We start from the raw sequence: 17,328 nt of genomic DNA on the forward strand, positions 1-17,328 counted from the left end.
GCAAGGGCTCATTCCTGAAGTGAATGCCTGGAAGAGTATTGTAATGTCACTGTGGGCGTTGAGAATCCTTGGGGAAGGTCAGCTGCAGTTTGAGTCCCTGGAGAGTTCTGCTGCTATGGCTTCCCTTAAACAAGACCTTCATTTGGCAGCATTTTGAAGACACTTGAACGCCAGATGTTGCCCCAAGCATTGTTCCTAGAGAAGTTGGTCCATAGCTAGAAGTCAGAGCTCCTTTTACACATGATGGAGGAGTCATCTCAGTGGAGGTAGGTAGGTTGATTCCATCGGTACCAAGATCTGTTTGCAACACAGGGAATAAGAGCTACAGTTGCCATGTTGTTAACAGTTCCCCTTGAAATAAAAATCATTATTATTCCATTTGTAACCTTACTTTGACTTGGCAGCAAATGATCCTTTGCTGCTTTAGGAAGCTTTTAGCAAAACCCCTGTCTAAGCAACACCTGCCATTGTGATCATGACTTCACGTGCTAGCTGGCTGTTGGACTTCCTCCACGTACGAGGAGGTCTGATTCACGGCACAGGATGATCCCTGACTCAGAAAGCCCAGCAGCTACGGGTAACGCCCTCTGCTCCCTGTTGCCTTCCTACTAACACGGCATCCTTGATGCGATGTGCAACGAGCAGCAGAAGCTACAAGTGCAGAGAGGCCTGAGCAGCACAGGCTGTGGCAGAGGCACGTTCAGTGAAATAACCAGAAGGGCCCTGAGCCCGTGTGCGTGGCTCAATGCTTTTATAGCATCTAAAGGCAGTGCAGAGGAAAATCCTTGTTCTTGTTTCATCTGCCGCTGTGGAAGAGTTACTCTGCGGCAGCGCTTCCTGGGTGGCACTGCAGGAGAGAACACGGGCTGTGGAGGGGGTTAGCCAAGCAGAAACAGCAAAATACGCTTTCTTCTGCTTCCTCCACACAAGGAGCTGGTTTATGACAGTCCTTATGGCCAGCGTTTCTATTCAGGTTTTTTGTTGGTTTTCTTTTCCTTTTTTAACCAGCACAGTTTCTGAGGCAAAACTTGATTTAATATTTGCCTTCAAGCAGAAAAACGGCCGTATCCCAAGAACATGCCCCCGTGTTACTCCACGTTGCTAGAGTCTCTAAAGGCTTGCACGTTCTTCTCTAAGGTTCCATTGTTTTTCTCCCAAGCCCTCCGATGCCCTTGCCAGGGAGCAAGCTGGGGGCCCGCACTGCCTTACCCTGAAGAGTTGAAACCGGACGAGTTCATTGCAGCTTTGGAGTTGCTCTGGGCCGTGCCGGGGCTGCCGGCATGGAGTGCGCTGCCAGGGGATGAGGGCCTGCTGGAGTTCCCTGGGGAACACGATGATGTTACTGTGTGGCAGAGAGAGCAGAGTAAGGCTGGGATCTCCTTTTCCTGCCAAGGACAGCCCCAGCCCAGACACTTCCACCACCTTGAACCCATTCTGTTGTTCGTCTGACTCACTGGCAGCCCTGCAGCAGGAAGGCAGAATCTGTGCCCCAGCCACAGAGCAAGCGAGGGTCTCCAGGACCGCGCTCTCGGTAGCACTGCGTTTCTATTCCTGCGAATCGCACTTCTCGAAGGAGACATGAGAGTCTTCTGCTGAAGAAATGCAGTAACCTACCCCCAAGCACTCCTCCTGTTTGGCTTCTAGGTGTGCCTGGCTCCCGAACATAAACACCCCAGTAAAATTTGCCTAGGATTATCCTGGTAATGTTACCATGCCCAGGAAGCTTTCCATGTCTTTGCTCCAGCCAAGAGGAAAACTCTGCTGTTCTTACCCCTTGTACACTAGTTATGCGGGGATACTTTCCCTGGCCAAACCCAAGGGTCTTATGAAGAGTGGCCTGCGATTATGACCTAGAAACCAAGTAGTCAGAGAGCAAGAGGAGAGGAAGGGGGGAAGGAATGGTGAGTGGGGCAGGTTTCTCAAGGCTTACCAGTCCCAGGCATGGTGCTATGCACCGGATTGACGGAGAGGGGCCCCAAGGACCCTGAGGTAGAGACCTAGAGAGAAACAGAAGCAAACAATAAGCAGTTGGCACTATGAGGGGATAGACTACAAAATGCCACTCCTTTCACATTCCCTTTAGAGTGTGCTGGCTCCCAGGCAGACTTCTTATCTACATCTGAGGCACCCACAGATATTTCTATTCATACTCTAGTGTAGAAGCACCGTTCTTGCACCCAGGGCCATGCAAACAAATCACAATGAGTATTAGATATGCCTGACATTCTCTACACAGGTCTAACTTTATGGATCAGCTATGGAAAAGCCTGAAATTGTCAAACGCAAGCCAAACTTTCTGGAAGTCCTAAGATCACACCGGTAGGAGCCACTGCCCTTTGGATGTTTCAGACTGGACGTTCCTAGTCCCAGTCGAGTTGTCCCAACTCTGGTCTTGGGCACAAATAATCCCTTTTCCTTTAGGGAGTTCTTGATGGATGAGAATTCTCAGGTGACAATTAGTAATTTGGTGGCCACAATCAAAGCGAGCCTGGGGCATTTGCTGTTCAACCATGATACTTTAACTACAGGCAACACGTTGTTCAGAATGACTGATGAGCAAAGGTGTACTTTGTACAATGCATTCACAAGAAAACTATTCACCAAAGCTACTGCTTTAAAAATTCATGGCTTGCAAGCAGCATTTTGTTTGTGACTGTAGACCAAACGTGTTGTGCAACAAGTGACCAAACTCCTTGAGATGCTTTCCTGCCTTCTGATGGATAATTCCAAAACTCAGAAGATTTGAAGATAAAATATTGCTTGCAAATACGTACTCTCCCTCCCACTCACCTGTGCTCCAGCACTAACAACACCGTAGGGAGGCTCCTGCCACTTTTATACGTGGAAGCAACTAAGCAACTATTAACTAGCAGAAATGCAATAGTAGCTCGTTATCCGCAGTAGTCACTGACAGTAGGACACACTTTCACCAGCTCGCAACAGTTTCTCTTCCCCTCATCCTTCCTGGCCGTGAAAATACGCTTACCAAAATGTGAATGTACAACATGAAAGAAGGACAGCTAGCACTACTGACGTGTACTCTGCATTTCTGCACAGATGTAAAACAACAAACTGATATGTAAATGGTTATCATTAGGTTTCAGAGTTAACAACTAAATTTACATGAGTGGATGTAATTTGCGTTCCATGGAATGCTGATTCCTTCTCTATTAACTTTGGAAAGCTTCTATTTACCAATCTCAGGGTGAAAAATTTTGGAATAGCACCCCTATTTGGATAAATTATCCTACAATTAAACTGACCTTCTAGAAAACGTGTGTTTTTTTCTATTGTTTTCATTAATCAAATAAAAATAAATGTTCTGTAAGTGCAGACATGAGATTCCATTCAAGTTGGGATGTTGGCTGTGTGTATGCCCCATCCATGGCTAGCCCAGCTGCCTCTCTGCACACTCCTGCAGGTGTAGTCCCCCACTGGATTGTGGGCTTGCCAGCAACTTGTGGACTTGTGTGCACAAGGAAATGTCCCGTCCTGTTTCCTTTTCCAGCAAACCCTGCTGTATTCTCCCACCTTTTTCCCTTCTAGTTTGGGGTAGCATTGTAGAGCTCCTTATCCCAAAGTCTCTCACCAGTCTGGAATTGTAGATAGGTGATTTGATGGGGGATGGCATTGGGCAGCTGATCCGTTTTTCCTTCTGGCGCCGGTTGCAGAACCAGACCCGAACCACCTCCTTTTCCATGGAGAGCTGCTCTGCTATCAAGGATATCTCCTCTGAACTGGGCTTGGGGTTCTGCTAAGAAAGGGCAGGAGGTTAAAGAAAGCCCCCAAAAGCTGTAGTTTATAGCATCAACGTGTGCTTCTGCTGCTGGAAAGGCAGAGGGCAAGGGTGGGGTTGGCTGTAAACTGTGGAGGGGAGAAAATTTACTTCTAAGACAAAGGGTAAATATTTGGGTGAGAGATTATGTTCTGTGAACCAGAAAGTGCCTCTGATTCAACATCAAGTCTCATGGAATCAGTGGAGGATGAGTCACAGTACCTGTTACTGCATAAAGCACCACACTCTTTGATCTTAACAGCACCCTAAATCATTGCTTGGGGGGAAGCTAATGACTGGTGGTCTTCTTATCACTACACAGGACACACAAGCTCCGAGTGCTGTTTGTACACCCACCTGCACCATCTCAGAAAAGCCATTTCTTCTCCTTCTTCTTCCATCCCTCATTTATAAAGGGAAATAATAGTGCCTATCCTTTCTTCCAAGTCACTTACTTTCTGGTGCATTTGACAGCATTTAGCTTTATGGGTTTTGATCTGAGTTGGAGAGTTGAGAGTCAAAAATCCATGGCATGGAGATGCCAAGACAGTTTTCCCATTACAAAGAACGCCTCATACTAGCTAAAAATGAGGTGCTCTAATGACCTGACAATGTTTTTTGTTCTCACTAACAGCCTTGGGAGGAAATTTTTATATGATCCGATACGAGGGAGAAACAAAGGAAAAATGAGGGCTGGTCAAAGACAGTTTTGATGAAAAATTTTCAATGAACAAGTTAGTCCTACTGATTTAAAGCTCTGTTTGCTCTCTAGTGATTTTTCTTGAAAATCTTGATGCTTAAAAAGTAAAAGGCTCCACTTCTGAAATTATTCAGCAGCAATATCTGGAGCAACTAGTTCTGTGGTCTCACCAAGACCTGCTTAATGGGGCATCCGTTTCCGTCTTGCACCATGGGCACACGGTTCTTGAGACACGCATCCACAACTTGCAAAGAGAAGAGGTGGGTGCAGGAGATCAGCTTTGACTAGGGCATTGATCAGTGGACAGTAATGGGGAGATATGGTGATGAAATTGTGATTCCTTTGAAACAACATATACCAAGGAAATAATCAAATAATTTTGACACCTTCCCTGTTAACCCCTTCAAGCATTTTCTAACCTGCTGTCAAAACAAACAAAAGATCTTTTTTTTTATGATTCAGTGCTACTATAACCTAGCAAATACTAAACTTTGAGACAGTTCATGACACATTGAAAGATTTTCCCCTCACATCTTGAAATCTTTTCTCCAGCGTGGAGCGAATGTTGGTCTCAATGCTGGTTCGCTTCTTTCTTTTCCGTCCAAACATCTCATTCACTGAGGGGTAGGAATTGGGAGTGTTCATGGAAGAATCCAAAGGAGCAGATTCTGAGGAAAGAGGAAGGGGAAGAGAGATATTCAAGAAGATAATGACTTATTTTCATTCCTAGTTCCTTTCTGGGAATTGTCACACCCCCTAAAATAAGTTAAATGTTCCTACATTGTGGATCCTTCCTCTGATGATGATTAAAATTGCTCCAACAGTCCCAAATCCATCAATGATCTTGTCCAAATCAGGAAAGAAATATGCATGCTAAGGTTTTAATCAACACACTATTTTTCCTTTTTCCAGCTTGATTTCCAGCCTGCTCTGATGGGGACCACACATTTTCCAATTTTTTAATTTCACACAGTTAAAGATATTGACTTAACACCACTGGGGTGAGGCCTCAGGCAGCTGAGACACCTCCTGACATAAATTGGTCAAACATGCAACTCCTGAAGGGCTGGATGAAGCACCTGAGATTAATGCCACTCCTGCCGTGGCCTGCAGCCAAGAGAGGACACCAGCCCAACACTGCTGCTACTGGGGATTCCCCTTGCAGTGGAACCTTCCGTTTCTAATTACTGCTCACAGGCTGATCTCTGAGCACTTCAGGAGTCACTTCCTACTCTTTCTGCTTTACACAAGGAGGAACTGAATGGTCCAGCCCAGCTATTTGCCCCAGGCCATGCAACAGAGCAAACGGCGATGCAGGAAGGGACTGCCCCAGACATCAAATCGCCATGTGAATCCCTATTGCCAGAGAGAAAGGACAGATGTGGTTTGGTATCTAGGCAGCTGTGCAACCCACTGGGTGATCCACGAAGAAAGCAGGCTGTTACCAGCCCAGCCACAGATCTGAGAGGCTCCAGCCCCGACATTCCAGGCTTTTATTGGAGATTCCTGCATGGATCCCCTCATCCTGGCCAAGGCTGGTGGTGTTTCTGCATGTAATGTCACCCACCTGCATCACTCAGCCACTTCTCCAGCAAAGGTTTGAGCTTGCACATATTCTTAAAGCTCAGGTTGAGAGCCTCGAAGCGGGAAATGGTGGTCTGGCTGAAATCATTGCCATAGAGCTTCCCCATGGCAAGTCCAACATCACCCTGCCAGGAAAGATCCAAATCACAACATGAGCTCAGAAAAAACTCTCACGGTTTCCTGCTGTCAGACCACCTCCCAGGCTGCTTCCAGAACAGGGGCAGCCTAGTTTCCACGACCTGCCTTCCAGACAAAGTGAGTTCTTTTCCCATGGGAGTCTACCCCACACCCCTGAGCCTTTGTGTATTGAAGAAAGTGCAGATAATAAGGTCATGGTAATGAAGTATTAGGAAGGGTTTGTTTCTTCATGTGTTTGGAAGGGGATGGTCTAAACAAAGCCAAACTCTATCTAATCCAGCCCTTCCTCTATCCACTCCTCTGCCACAAATTCCTCCAGCCCAACATGTCCACATCACAAGCAACACCACCCTTCCCACTGGTGAGACAGCTCACCTGTGTGAACCCCAATTTGATTCGCCTTTGTTTGAAAGTCTTAGCAAACTTTTCCAGCTCCTCCAGGTCACTGGGTTCCTCAGATGCTCCCGACGGAGTTAGGTGCTTTGCCACTTGCAAATGCTGGGGTACATCCAGATGGGGTTCAACCGATGAGCCAGGGAGCCCAGAACGGCCCACAGCCTGTTAAAACACCAAAAAGAGATGCCTAGAGTCACAACGATAGAAAAGCAGAGTTTTCTCTGCCATTTGCCCTTAATGAAGCAGCACTTTTTGTAGATGGGTGCTTCTCAGGGTGGGACTGTATGTTGGACTGAACGTTGAGGCAAGTTACCTGTGATGCCAGGCTGGGTCCCGGCTGGGAGAGGAGAAGGCTGCCCTGTTGCTGAGGGAAGGAGAGGATGTTTGGCTGCAAAGCTGAGGAGACAAAGAGAGACATATCTGATCAGACCATCTCCTTCATCAGCACCTAGGCAGCTGAACATCACCCTGCGCAGGAAAGGCTCATGAAGCTCTGAATGGAAGATGTCAGCTAGTGCTCATTCAAAATAGGAGAATTTCAGCCATTACAAATGTGGATGGCTCTGAGCTGGATTATGAGAAAGGAAAGGTGCTTTTCGTGGCTTTTTAGCCTGAAAGGGATTGTGACAACAAGGGTATAGGTAAAATATCTCACCCACTGATACCTGCACGTAGCTCACTAACCCAAGGCTGAACTAGGGCATAGACATTTTACATAGACATCTGGCTTGAATTTTAGATGCCAAGCAGCAGAGAATTTACTACCTCCTTAGTGGTGATCTCCCAGAGTGCTTAATCATTGTAGCTGTTTAAAAAAAAGTGCATCTTATTTCCAATAGAAGCTTTTCTGACTCCAACTTTCAGCCACTTGATCTTGTTAAAAAAAGTCCTGATCCTAAAGTTAATTTCATGAGCCTACCCACTCTGCTTTCTATATACATTTCATTTTGATGTGTCATTTTGAAGCCATCTGACCCTTTCTTTTCTACCCTACTGTATTTCAAATAAATTGAATTTCTTTTGGAATATATAAGCTGACACAAAATGATGAAAGGAAAAAAAGCAGAATCTATAAAACTAACAAAAAATAGTATTTATGGACACTGCATAATTGTTTAGTTGACAAACTGCCAAGTACAAGCCTATATCTCTTACAGGGAACGTCTTAAAGGATTAAGTAGCGAGACACTGAGACAGTGTAGTTCCCTAGAAATTTAGTTAGGTTCTTCAAGTCTGTTGTGGGTTAATCCTATAGAATTTAGTGAGGATTTATAACCTTTCTTGAAATAGTCAATATATTCTATTGATTGTAACTGACAGTTATAGAGAAAACTATAGAAATTTACAGACTTCTAAAAAAAAAAAAAGAAAAAGAAAAAAGATAATCTCCAGAACCGATCACTCCCTCCTCTCTCTCTTTCTGTCTTTCCTTTTTTAATTTAGATCTGAATGTGCAGGATCCCATTTATTTATTTAGATTGGTGTTTCAATAAGCCTCTCTAATGCTGGAACAATTTTGAATTTCAAATGCAGGCTGGTAATGAGGTGCACATTTTTAACAGTGAAGGTAATTAATCACCGGAATGGCTTGCCTAGGGACATGGCGGATGCTCTGTCATTTGGAGTCTTTAAAATCATGATTGAACACCTTTGCGAAAGCTAAGCTCTAGCTCAAATGAAAATTATGGACTGGATTCAGGAATCACTGGTTCAACAGCTGATGAGACTGAGGCTGTGTTTTCGTAAGACGAAGACTTCAGCAGCAATATTTTGGCTGACAGCATGGCCAGCACCTACCTGGCTGCTTGTTTCCACCTTTACAGCACAGAGCGCTCACCCCCTTATTCAAGTGTGCCAGCATTAGCTGTTTGAAGGGCTGCACGATGAACCAGATCAGAGCATAATGAATCGGACCTGGGAACTTCTCTGGCTTAAAAACAGCTTTAAAACACTAAAACCAAACCAAAATACGTGTCCTCTTAGAAAGGTTAAGCCCACAGCCAAGTCTCTTTGGCCACGAAATCCATGAACTGATGTACCCATCAGTCAGAACTCAGGAAACACTGAGGGTGTTCCCATGGTGGCCTGAGGAACAACTTCAGGAATATTTTGTGCATCTCTTCAGTATGAAGAATGCTCCACCTGTATCTGTACCAAAAAAATAATTCCAGAAAAACCAATCTGTGCCTTCGCTCCCACCTGCCAGTGGCAGAGAGCCGTTAAAACTTGGCAATAATCTATTCACATGGAAGAGCTCTTACACAAAAAGCCGGCTACTGGCCAGAATATCCAGTCTTTATCAAGTCTGGAACCCAAAGGCGTCATGGCCAAACAAGTGGCCATCTGCTGTAGGGGTTATAGCTGCCAAAGGAAGTCACATAACAGAAGAAACTAACTCTATAAAAGAAAGCAAGCTTTCTTGTCCAGTATAATGTGTTTCCTATTATAAAAGCAGAGAGTAAGCAATAGATTATCCTGATCCTGCCATTTCAAACAAGCTAAATTCTAGATTATTGTTAAATATACATCTAGTAGTTTCTTTATACATCACTTTGCATCATTTGGCAGAGAGAGGAGCTTATACACTGTCAATGAGAAATAGCTTTCTGACTTGCCTACAATATAGGGGTTTTTTGGGGGGCGTATGTACCAGTGGATTCTAAACGGCAGAGATTTTAAGGTTTTAATTATGAATTTTGGTCCATGCAGAGGGGACGTCTGTGCTGGAATAAATCAAGAACGTGAGCAAAGGACCCAAGTCCCTTTGCATCTGCCAGGTTATGGATCAAAGACTATGTTTGCCTGTCCACAAGCAGCATAAAACTTCATCAATGGCATACCTGTATCCCTGTTATTGGAGAAATGCCAAAAAAATATCGGTAGGAAAAATAGAAACGCAGGGACTTTCTTAAGCACCGAGTTCAGTCCTCAATCCTTTCATCCCTTTTGTGAAGCTGATTATACCCTGTTTCAGAAGTAGTTAGACCTCCTGTCCTCTCCTGCCCCATGGCTTGGAGCGAGATTTGGGAACAACCGCTGGCAACTCAACCTCTCAGCTCTCATCTGCGGGTTGCTCCTGGCTAGGTTAGACCTGTTTGTTCTAGTGCCAGCATCGTCCTTCCACCAGAGCAGCGCAGCTCCTTCCTCTAAGCTACTTGGAGAGATCAACTCGGGCTCTCATCAGTTTTCTGGAAGAAATGAAGAGTGCTAACCCAGCGAGGCTGGAAGCCCAGGCGGGCTGCAACTGCTCCGCAAGGAGCAGGCTCCTTGCTGTTTTGCTGAAAGCCAACCGGGTGCTGTCCTGAATTTCAGAGATGGGATCCCTACCAGGTCTGCAAAGACTGGCCCCAAGGTGGCACTCTTGGTGCACACAAGCCACAGGTGCCAGTGGCATCTCCGGAACGGGACCCTTCCTGGAGCAACTACACGTGCAAGGGATCACCCCAGGTGTGGGAACCAGCACAGGGCGAAGAGCAGGGGGAAATAGCTCTGGTAACATAGCAGGGGAACAGACACCATCATGCTGGGAAAACCTAACAGACCAGATTAAAAGCAACAATCATGAGAAGGGACTTTTTTCCTAGATATGTATCTGCTTATAACAATGTGCCTTTCAGCTATATTGCTCTTACCTTGTTGCCCGGCCTGAGACTGAGACAGAAGAAACTGGGGAACTGACTGCATATGACCAGGAAGCAATACCAGCTGCTGCAGCGTGTGAAGAGAGCTCATATCCTATGGGAAAAAGCAAAGGGAACAAGAATACTCAGAGATGTCTGCTCTTCACACAGCATCACCTGTCCTATAAAGCTTCCCTGCTCTTTTGTACTGTCCTTGATCTCATTCACACTTTTAATTTAATTGCCAACACACCAGATTTGTGCAGTTCATGCACTGGAGAGCTACAGATACAGAGGTACTCCAGGATCTGAGGTTTTCAGGTATATAAGAGATCTGTGCAAACACAGACATCCACATGGAGAATTGTCTACTTTTATCTGAAAAAGTAAATTATTGAAAAATTATGTTTTTGAGGCACTGACAATCAAAACCTGGTTATTAGAAGTAACAGTGAAGCCTCTTGGATTTCAGTTTCTTCCAGATAATGTATTTTCAGTGAACTCCCTAAAATTACACAGGAAAGTGCAGCTGACTGTCCCATCTCATGAGCACTGAAAGCCTACTTTCCACAGAAGGCTGATTCCCCAGCCATCCGTGTGCTGACATGGGAAAGAAGCTATGCCCAGCAGCACCTGATTCTCTGCACCAACATCAAATGCAATGCAATGGACACAGTGACCAGATCCAAAAATGTTTCCTGTTCTTCGCCACGTAGCTGCCAGAAATTCCCCACCCTGCGTTGAGAAGAGCAGGCAATAGGCACTGAGAGATGGGGATTACATCTTAGCACTCTTTCACATTACTGGGGTCCCAGCCCCAGGTCCATTGTTGGAATTAGGGGATAAGAGCTTACATTTGTTTGGGATAGACACACAAACAAAAAGAAGCCCCAATAAGACCAACTCTCTTTAGAGGTACATTTTTAAAGGTACTCATTACTCAAGACGATGAGCTCTTTGAGCTCTCAAGAATGGTTTTGAAGCCTTGGGGAACTTGAACAGTCCCATAACTGTGTAAGGAATGTGAATACCCTACAAAAGAATGAAGGAAGAGATTACTGGGCAGCTGTGTGGCCTTCTGGCAACTAACTCCCACTAGCATTTAACAAGAGGTAAGTGCTAAACTCCCATTTTTTTTACCTTAGGGGAAAAAAAATTCCCTCTTGATTTCTTCTCTTGTGTAAGTCACTTGGAGCCAACATATTCAAGGATGGCTATACTGGTTTAGTTCAAGGGTTAATCTAGCCTAGGCTCCTATCTCCAACAATGGCATTAATCAGGCGTTCATGAAAGAGGAAGACCAGGGCAAGCAAATCCAACGCTTCCCCTTGATGTTGTCTCAGCCTCCAATTATTTTCAATTCAAGGGATTTCCTGAGCATGGTGTGGTTTGCCTACTTAGTAAACCCTCAAAGGAAATCTCTTCCAAGTACATGTCCAGTCTACCTTTGAACCCATGCAAAACTTTCTGCAGAAAAGAAAGAGGCTGAGGAGGAAGCTGACTTTTGCCAACACAGATTCACTTTTCCAATTCAGTGTCCATCATATCCTCAAGTCTCCTTCTGCCACTGCCAAAAGGCACACGTAATTTGGCAAGTGTCTCAAAGTCAGCCTCTTCTCCGGAGTTTAACTAACCAGTGCCATTTCAGGCTTCTGGATCCCTGAAGCAGCAAAGTCACTTACCCCCGCGATTTGGCTTCCAGGCATCATTGATGATCCCTGCACAAGGTGACCTGACCTAGGGGGGATTGTAGATTGCAAGGAGTCGCTGAGGTCTTCGGTTTTAATCTGAAAAAGAGCCAAGTAATTGTAGCATTAGGGAGCAGAGACAAGGGGATGCAGGAGGTGTGGGGTGGCTAGGAGCCTGGGAGGCTGGAAGGGATCGGGAAGGGGCTCCTTTCAGAGAAAAGTTAGAGGTCAGGACTCACTGCTTCCATCCCCAGCTTTGCAGAAAGGCGTGGTCATTCCCCACTGCTGCTCTCCAGTTTATAAAATGGACACAGTTTTCCTGCTCTGCCAAGCCAAAGGGAGGCTTGCAGTTTGCTCAATTAAAACACATTAATTCAAACACTTTAGAAAGTAACCAAGTTCCAGTGACTTAGCAGGGTTTAAAGCATGTGAGTGCTTTCCTCAGACAAAACACTGAGGCATTTTGTGGAGTTATGAGGAAGACACAAAGCACGTCTCCTTTACAGACCACGACTCACAACCCAATGGCAAGGTTGGCTGTAGATGGCCTCTCATTTTGTACCGCAAGTAGCGGAGAACGGTACAAGGGGATGGGAAAGGAAAGGTCATGAAATAAAAGACCTCAAAAAGCAGCGTAATTCTCCAGACTTGAAAATGCAACACCCCAGGCACCAAACATATTTGCTCAGCTTCTACCAGAAAACAAGAAGTAATTCTACTGGTCAGGCAAGGAAAAATCTGCTTCCTTAGCTAGAACAATCTGGGGTAAAAGAACTGGAAAACTTAACTTCACAGGTGTCAGCCCTTTGTCCAGTCCTCATTTTGACCTACTTTAATGTTAAGAAAGATTCCTGTCTACCAAAAAAAAAAAAAAAAAAAAAAAAAAAATTTCTGAGTCCATGTTCTTAAGAGAAGAATTTACCCAGGACCAGAACTGAATCCTGCATCTGGTTTATTCCACAGTCTCCATGTTAATTTCTAACTTTGTACTACATTAAAAAAACAGGCAAACAAAAAACTGTTACGCCACTTTGTACTGGCTGAAATCCTTTGGTAAGGCTGACTGGGACAGGAGAGAGGGGAACCTCGTTGGGGAGATTTTAGAAGTTTTTAGGTTAATTCCTGAAAGCTGTCTGAGGAGTATCTACATGCAGATGCAATGGACAGGAGACAGAAAAGTCGTACAGAGCTCTTCTAGCACATTTGCTCTAAGAGAAGATCCAAACAAACAATTTCCAAACTTAGGCTTAAGTTTTTCCTAAGCATGAGAATATCTGGCACGAGGCTCACATCATCAGTCCCATTCCTCACCTAAGCCTTTCCAGTGCAAGAAAAGGCTCCAGTTTCCACAAACTGGAAAAATCAGGGGGACACCAGAAAGGACAGGTCTTCAAAACCCTGTCCACAGGCTCAGCATTGCAGATTCACTCTTACTGCTGGGGCTGAACCTCACCATCTCCCATCAAATTACTCCCGAGCCCACCATCCCCCACAAGCAGGGTCGCGTTTGCCGGGGTTTCACAGTGCTGATGTGGTCTTTAGGTCATACAACCTCCTACCAGCAGAGGGGGACTTTTAAAATAAGGGCCCAAGAGAATATTTTTGGTTTCAATTTGACCAAAGCAAACAAATACACAAATCTCCACAGGAGCAAAGGAGAAAACACGATCACAAGAGGCTCGCAGCTGCAGTGCAGGGAGCTGGCCCTGTAACATTAACCTCTGCGTTTTGGAAGGTGCTACGCAGAGGGAAGAGAATTACAACATCTCCTTCCATTACAACTATAGCTCTGGACACTGCCGAAACTAGTTCTGCAATAGTACTAGCTCCTTGTAATAAGAGTTATACATGCTACGAATTCCAGTTCTTTCCTACCTTTCAGGTTGGCATGATCATCCCACTTAGCCTGGCGAAAAAAATCAGATGGAAAGATCTTCTTGATCGCTATCAATGCGGATAGTGTCTTAAGTTACTAAATGTTAGACAAAAGGCTCAGGAAAATACACCGTTACCCCGAGCCATCCAGTCATTGCAGACGAATGGTTTTATGCACGTTTTTCTTTCTGAGGGTGCATTTAAAAAAAAAAAAAATCATCTGAGCCAAAAAATGAAAATAAATTTTAAAAAATAAATAAATTACCCCTGCTTGCAATTCATGTGTGTCTGCCTCACACAACGCAGTCATCCAAGTCTGAGCAGTCCCAAAAAGAAAAGTTTTCCGCGTCTTAGAGAACAAGGCACTTGATCCTGCCTAAGTTATGATCCCAATAGGAGTGGAGTGTTGAAGAAGCGCAAGCCATTTCCAAACTGAAATCAATTTTTACAGCTGCCAAGTGGAATGATTTGGAAGCGTTCCAGGGTGAAAGGGGTGTGTAGCTGCATCCCGGCATCGCACAATATGAAAACGGGAGGTGGGTTTGGCAAAGGACCGGTTCCTGATTTAAAAACAACAACATCTCCCACTGCTCCTTCCCCCGTCCCTGGAATTCTCTGGCTCCCTCCTGCGCAGTGGGCGGGAACCTGGGTGTTCTTGACAAATCCTTCTCCCCTGCACCTTTTTTTTCATTGGGTTTAGGCTCAAATTTACCTCTCCCTCCTCTTCCTCCCCCCAACAGGCCTGCAGATGGCTAATTGTTCATTAGCAAGAGTTCGGGGTATATCCAAAACTTTTGGGATGGTTTATGCAAATCCTGCACCTTCATTTTTTCCCTGGCTAAACCGGCAGTATTACCAACTGTACATTAAAAAAACCAAAACCAAAAACCCCAAAAAACCACACACATTGTGGGCGAGGCCACTCAATATCATGAGACTCCCTTAAAATAATGTAAATTTTAAATTAATAAAACAAGAAGAGGAGTTGCCTCCTCCTTTCCCAGTGCATCTGACTTGTATTTGCAGGCATTTTCTACAAATACGAGAAAAATTTTCTTTAAGGAACAAAAAAAGGTTGAGATTATCACAGAATCACCTCACTTAGGTATTTGATGAGAACCCTGCTAAAATATTGCAAGTGAGCAACAGCGATTTAGATAAAACCAGGATCGGATCCCTATGGTTCCTCAGGACCTCGGTTTTACACGATGAGCGGGACGGACAGGGAGCGGGGAACAAGAAGTCCCTGAGAGCAAACCGAAGTTTCTTCCCACTGAGTTGGACTCGGGGAGATAACACCACCGAAGGAAAAACGAACTTGCGAAACGGCAGGACCAACAGTGCACCGCGAACACATTCTGCGCACCCGCAGCTGAGGCAAGGCGCGGAGCCTGGGCTGCCAGCTGCGGATCTACAGGCACCTTCTTCCCCTTGGGCTGGAGGGGAGGCTCCAGGCAGGGCTGGGAGCAGCTTCGGGCTCCTCCGGAGGAGGTAACGGCAGGTGGCGGCACCGGTACGCAGAGCTACCCAGGGCTTCTCCGGGATGGGATAGGAAAGGAATCACACTTGCAAATCTCAAGTGGATGTTTTCACAGCCTTAAAATAGGGTCAGCTGCCCCCAAGCAATCAGAGTGAAAAACACAGGGAGGGTGACTGGATGGAAAGAGAGTCCTTTCCTTAGTTGGCTAGCACATCTGCTGGGCCTGGCCAAGGATGGATTGTTTCTTACCTGTCCCTGGCCTAAAAACAAAAACAAAAAGCAAAACAAACTAAGAAACATATTGAGGGCGATGGAAAATGATCAAAGCTCTTCAGCTTGCTTGCGTAACCGATTTGTGGAAGGTGTTTCATAAACATTTCATAAGAAGGAGAATTATGAAGAAAACATCTCCCAACCTGCCTGCAATTACCGCACAAACTCTTCCTTACCAGTAGGAAGAAGGGGAAGAAAAAAAAAAAGTACATCTGTTTTGTAACTGATCTGTGAACTTTTGGCAAACATTCGGCTCATGAAAACATCCTGCAGACATATTGCAAAGCCAGCCTTACATGAGGAAGTTGGAAAGATTCACCTTAGCAGCTCTGATTTCACCCCGTGGAAGGCCATACCCTTCCGAGAGACAGACAGACCGACCAACCCACATTTGATTCAATGGACCGACGGTCAGATGCCATTGTTTTGGCATCTGGCTGCAGCCCTCCTTGTACTAGTCCAGCTTAGGGTCACTGCTCACTGGTGACCTGAATTGGTCTTCCTCATCTATTAGACACCAAAGCAGGCAGCCTGTACGCAGCCCCAAGCCACCTCCTCTTGACAAGCACTTCTGATGTAATGTGAGCACCGCTCCGTCATCCTCTCCGCAAAGGTGGGACCCACCGACTGATTCAGCACCCAGAGCCTCAGATGCTTTCCCCAAATCTAGATAGGAGATCTCCATTCCCTGCCAGAGTGAGGCCGTTAAAGCCATGTCAGCCTTCTACGGTACCAGTTATTAGGCAGGAGCTGCGGTCGCTATTGTAAGATAGAAGACAATCTTATTTGTTGTGTAGTTTCTATTTAGAAGGTAACCTCTTTGAAACAGATATTTATCTGCCGTCGTATCTGGCTTATCTCATAGTCAGCAACTCACAACTGTTGGAGAGTTTGACTTACTCATATCCCTCCCTCCGCTGCGGAGTGGTAAGGCTACTTCACTGGATAGAAGAGGGTCAGGTGCACACAGACCTAAGAGGGTCTGAACCAATTGCCCCTCTCTGAAAAACGAACAGCATGGTTCTTCCGGTGCCGAGTCACTCCCAAAGCGTTATTCGGTACCACAGGGCTCTCTGAAGCTGCCCCAAAGTGATTTGCCTGAAGTCAACGGAGGAAGTTTTATGACAGAAACAGATATCAAAACTAGATCCAAGGTTATTGCAGTTAACTAAGCCTTCCCACCTTCCAATGGCGTAAGCGACTTCTCTGTGAATTACATGCACACGTGGGCACCATAAAATAAAAAACACACTAATAATAAATTATAGCAATAATAATAATGGGCTTGCAATTACTGTTTCCACATGTACTATCCTGCACGTACAGCAAAGCTTAACAGACACCCAGGAAGAAAGCAGAAAACCCTTATGTCAATGCAACGATATTCAGTCTGTAACATCTGATATCCTTTTGCAGTGAAGGGTGGTATTTTTTAGAAGCTGTCAGTGTGACAAAAGGGGAGTTAATCCCATGCTGAATGCCTAACAGACTATATCCTAAAACTCAGTAATGACAGCACACTGAAAAATTAAAATGTAATCCCTAACCTCAACACACCTGCATCACAGCTATATGAGGCCTTTGAGTTTATTAATCGAGGCCTGATCTGATATGCTTTATCCTCTGAGCTGCAGCTCAGGACGCTAATGGTTATGCCTTAGCTGTAGTAAAAGTGGGGGTGGGAAATCAAAACTTTAAGAGTAACCGAGCTACATGCTTCACAAAAGAAAACAAACAGAACCACACTCAGCCGTGCATTCACGGGCTTTCTGCTACGGCATTTCCCCAGTGCTTTTGCT

General features: G+C 45.3%; 1 protein-coding gene across 1 annotated transcript in view; it reads right to left on the reverse strand.

Moving 5' to 3' along the window:
* Positions 1-257: 257 nt before the first annotated feature.
* The window catches only part of POU2F3 (POU class 2 homeobox 3), a 36,388-nt gene continuing 19,317 nt past the window's right edge, over positions 258-17,328 (reverse strand). Inside the window, exons 3-12 of the mRNA XM_010282977.1 lie at positions 11,896-12,000; positions 10,226-10,328; positions 6,907-6,989; positions 6,573-6,755; positions 6,043-6,184; positions 5,007-5,143; positions 3,590-3,751; positions 1,931-1,997; positions 1,210-1,342; positions 258-297 (exon numbers count right to left, since the gene is read on the reverse strand). Coding sequence (XP_010281279.1) covers positions 258-297; positions 1,210-1,342; positions 1,931-1,997; positions 3,590-3,751; positions 5,007-5,143; positions 6,043-6,184; positions 6,573-6,755; positions 6,907-6,989; positions 10,226-10,328; positions 11,896-12,000 — 1,155 coding nt within the window. The remainder of the gene's footprint in view (positions 298-1,209; positions 1,343-1,930; positions 1,998-3,589; positions 3,752-5,006; positions 5,144-6,042; positions 6,185-6,572; positions 6,756-6,906; positions 6,990-10,225; positions 10,329-11,895; positions 12,001-17,328) is intronic.

This window comes from Phaethon lepturus, unplaced genomic scaffold (assembly GCF_000687285.1).
Source record: "Phaethon lepturus isolate BGI_N335 unplaced genomic scaffold, ASM68728v1 scaffold34112, whole genome shotgun sequence".
Lineage (NCBI taxonomy): Eukaryota > Metazoa > Chordata > Aves > Phaethontiformes > Phaethontidae > Phaethon > Phaethon lepturus.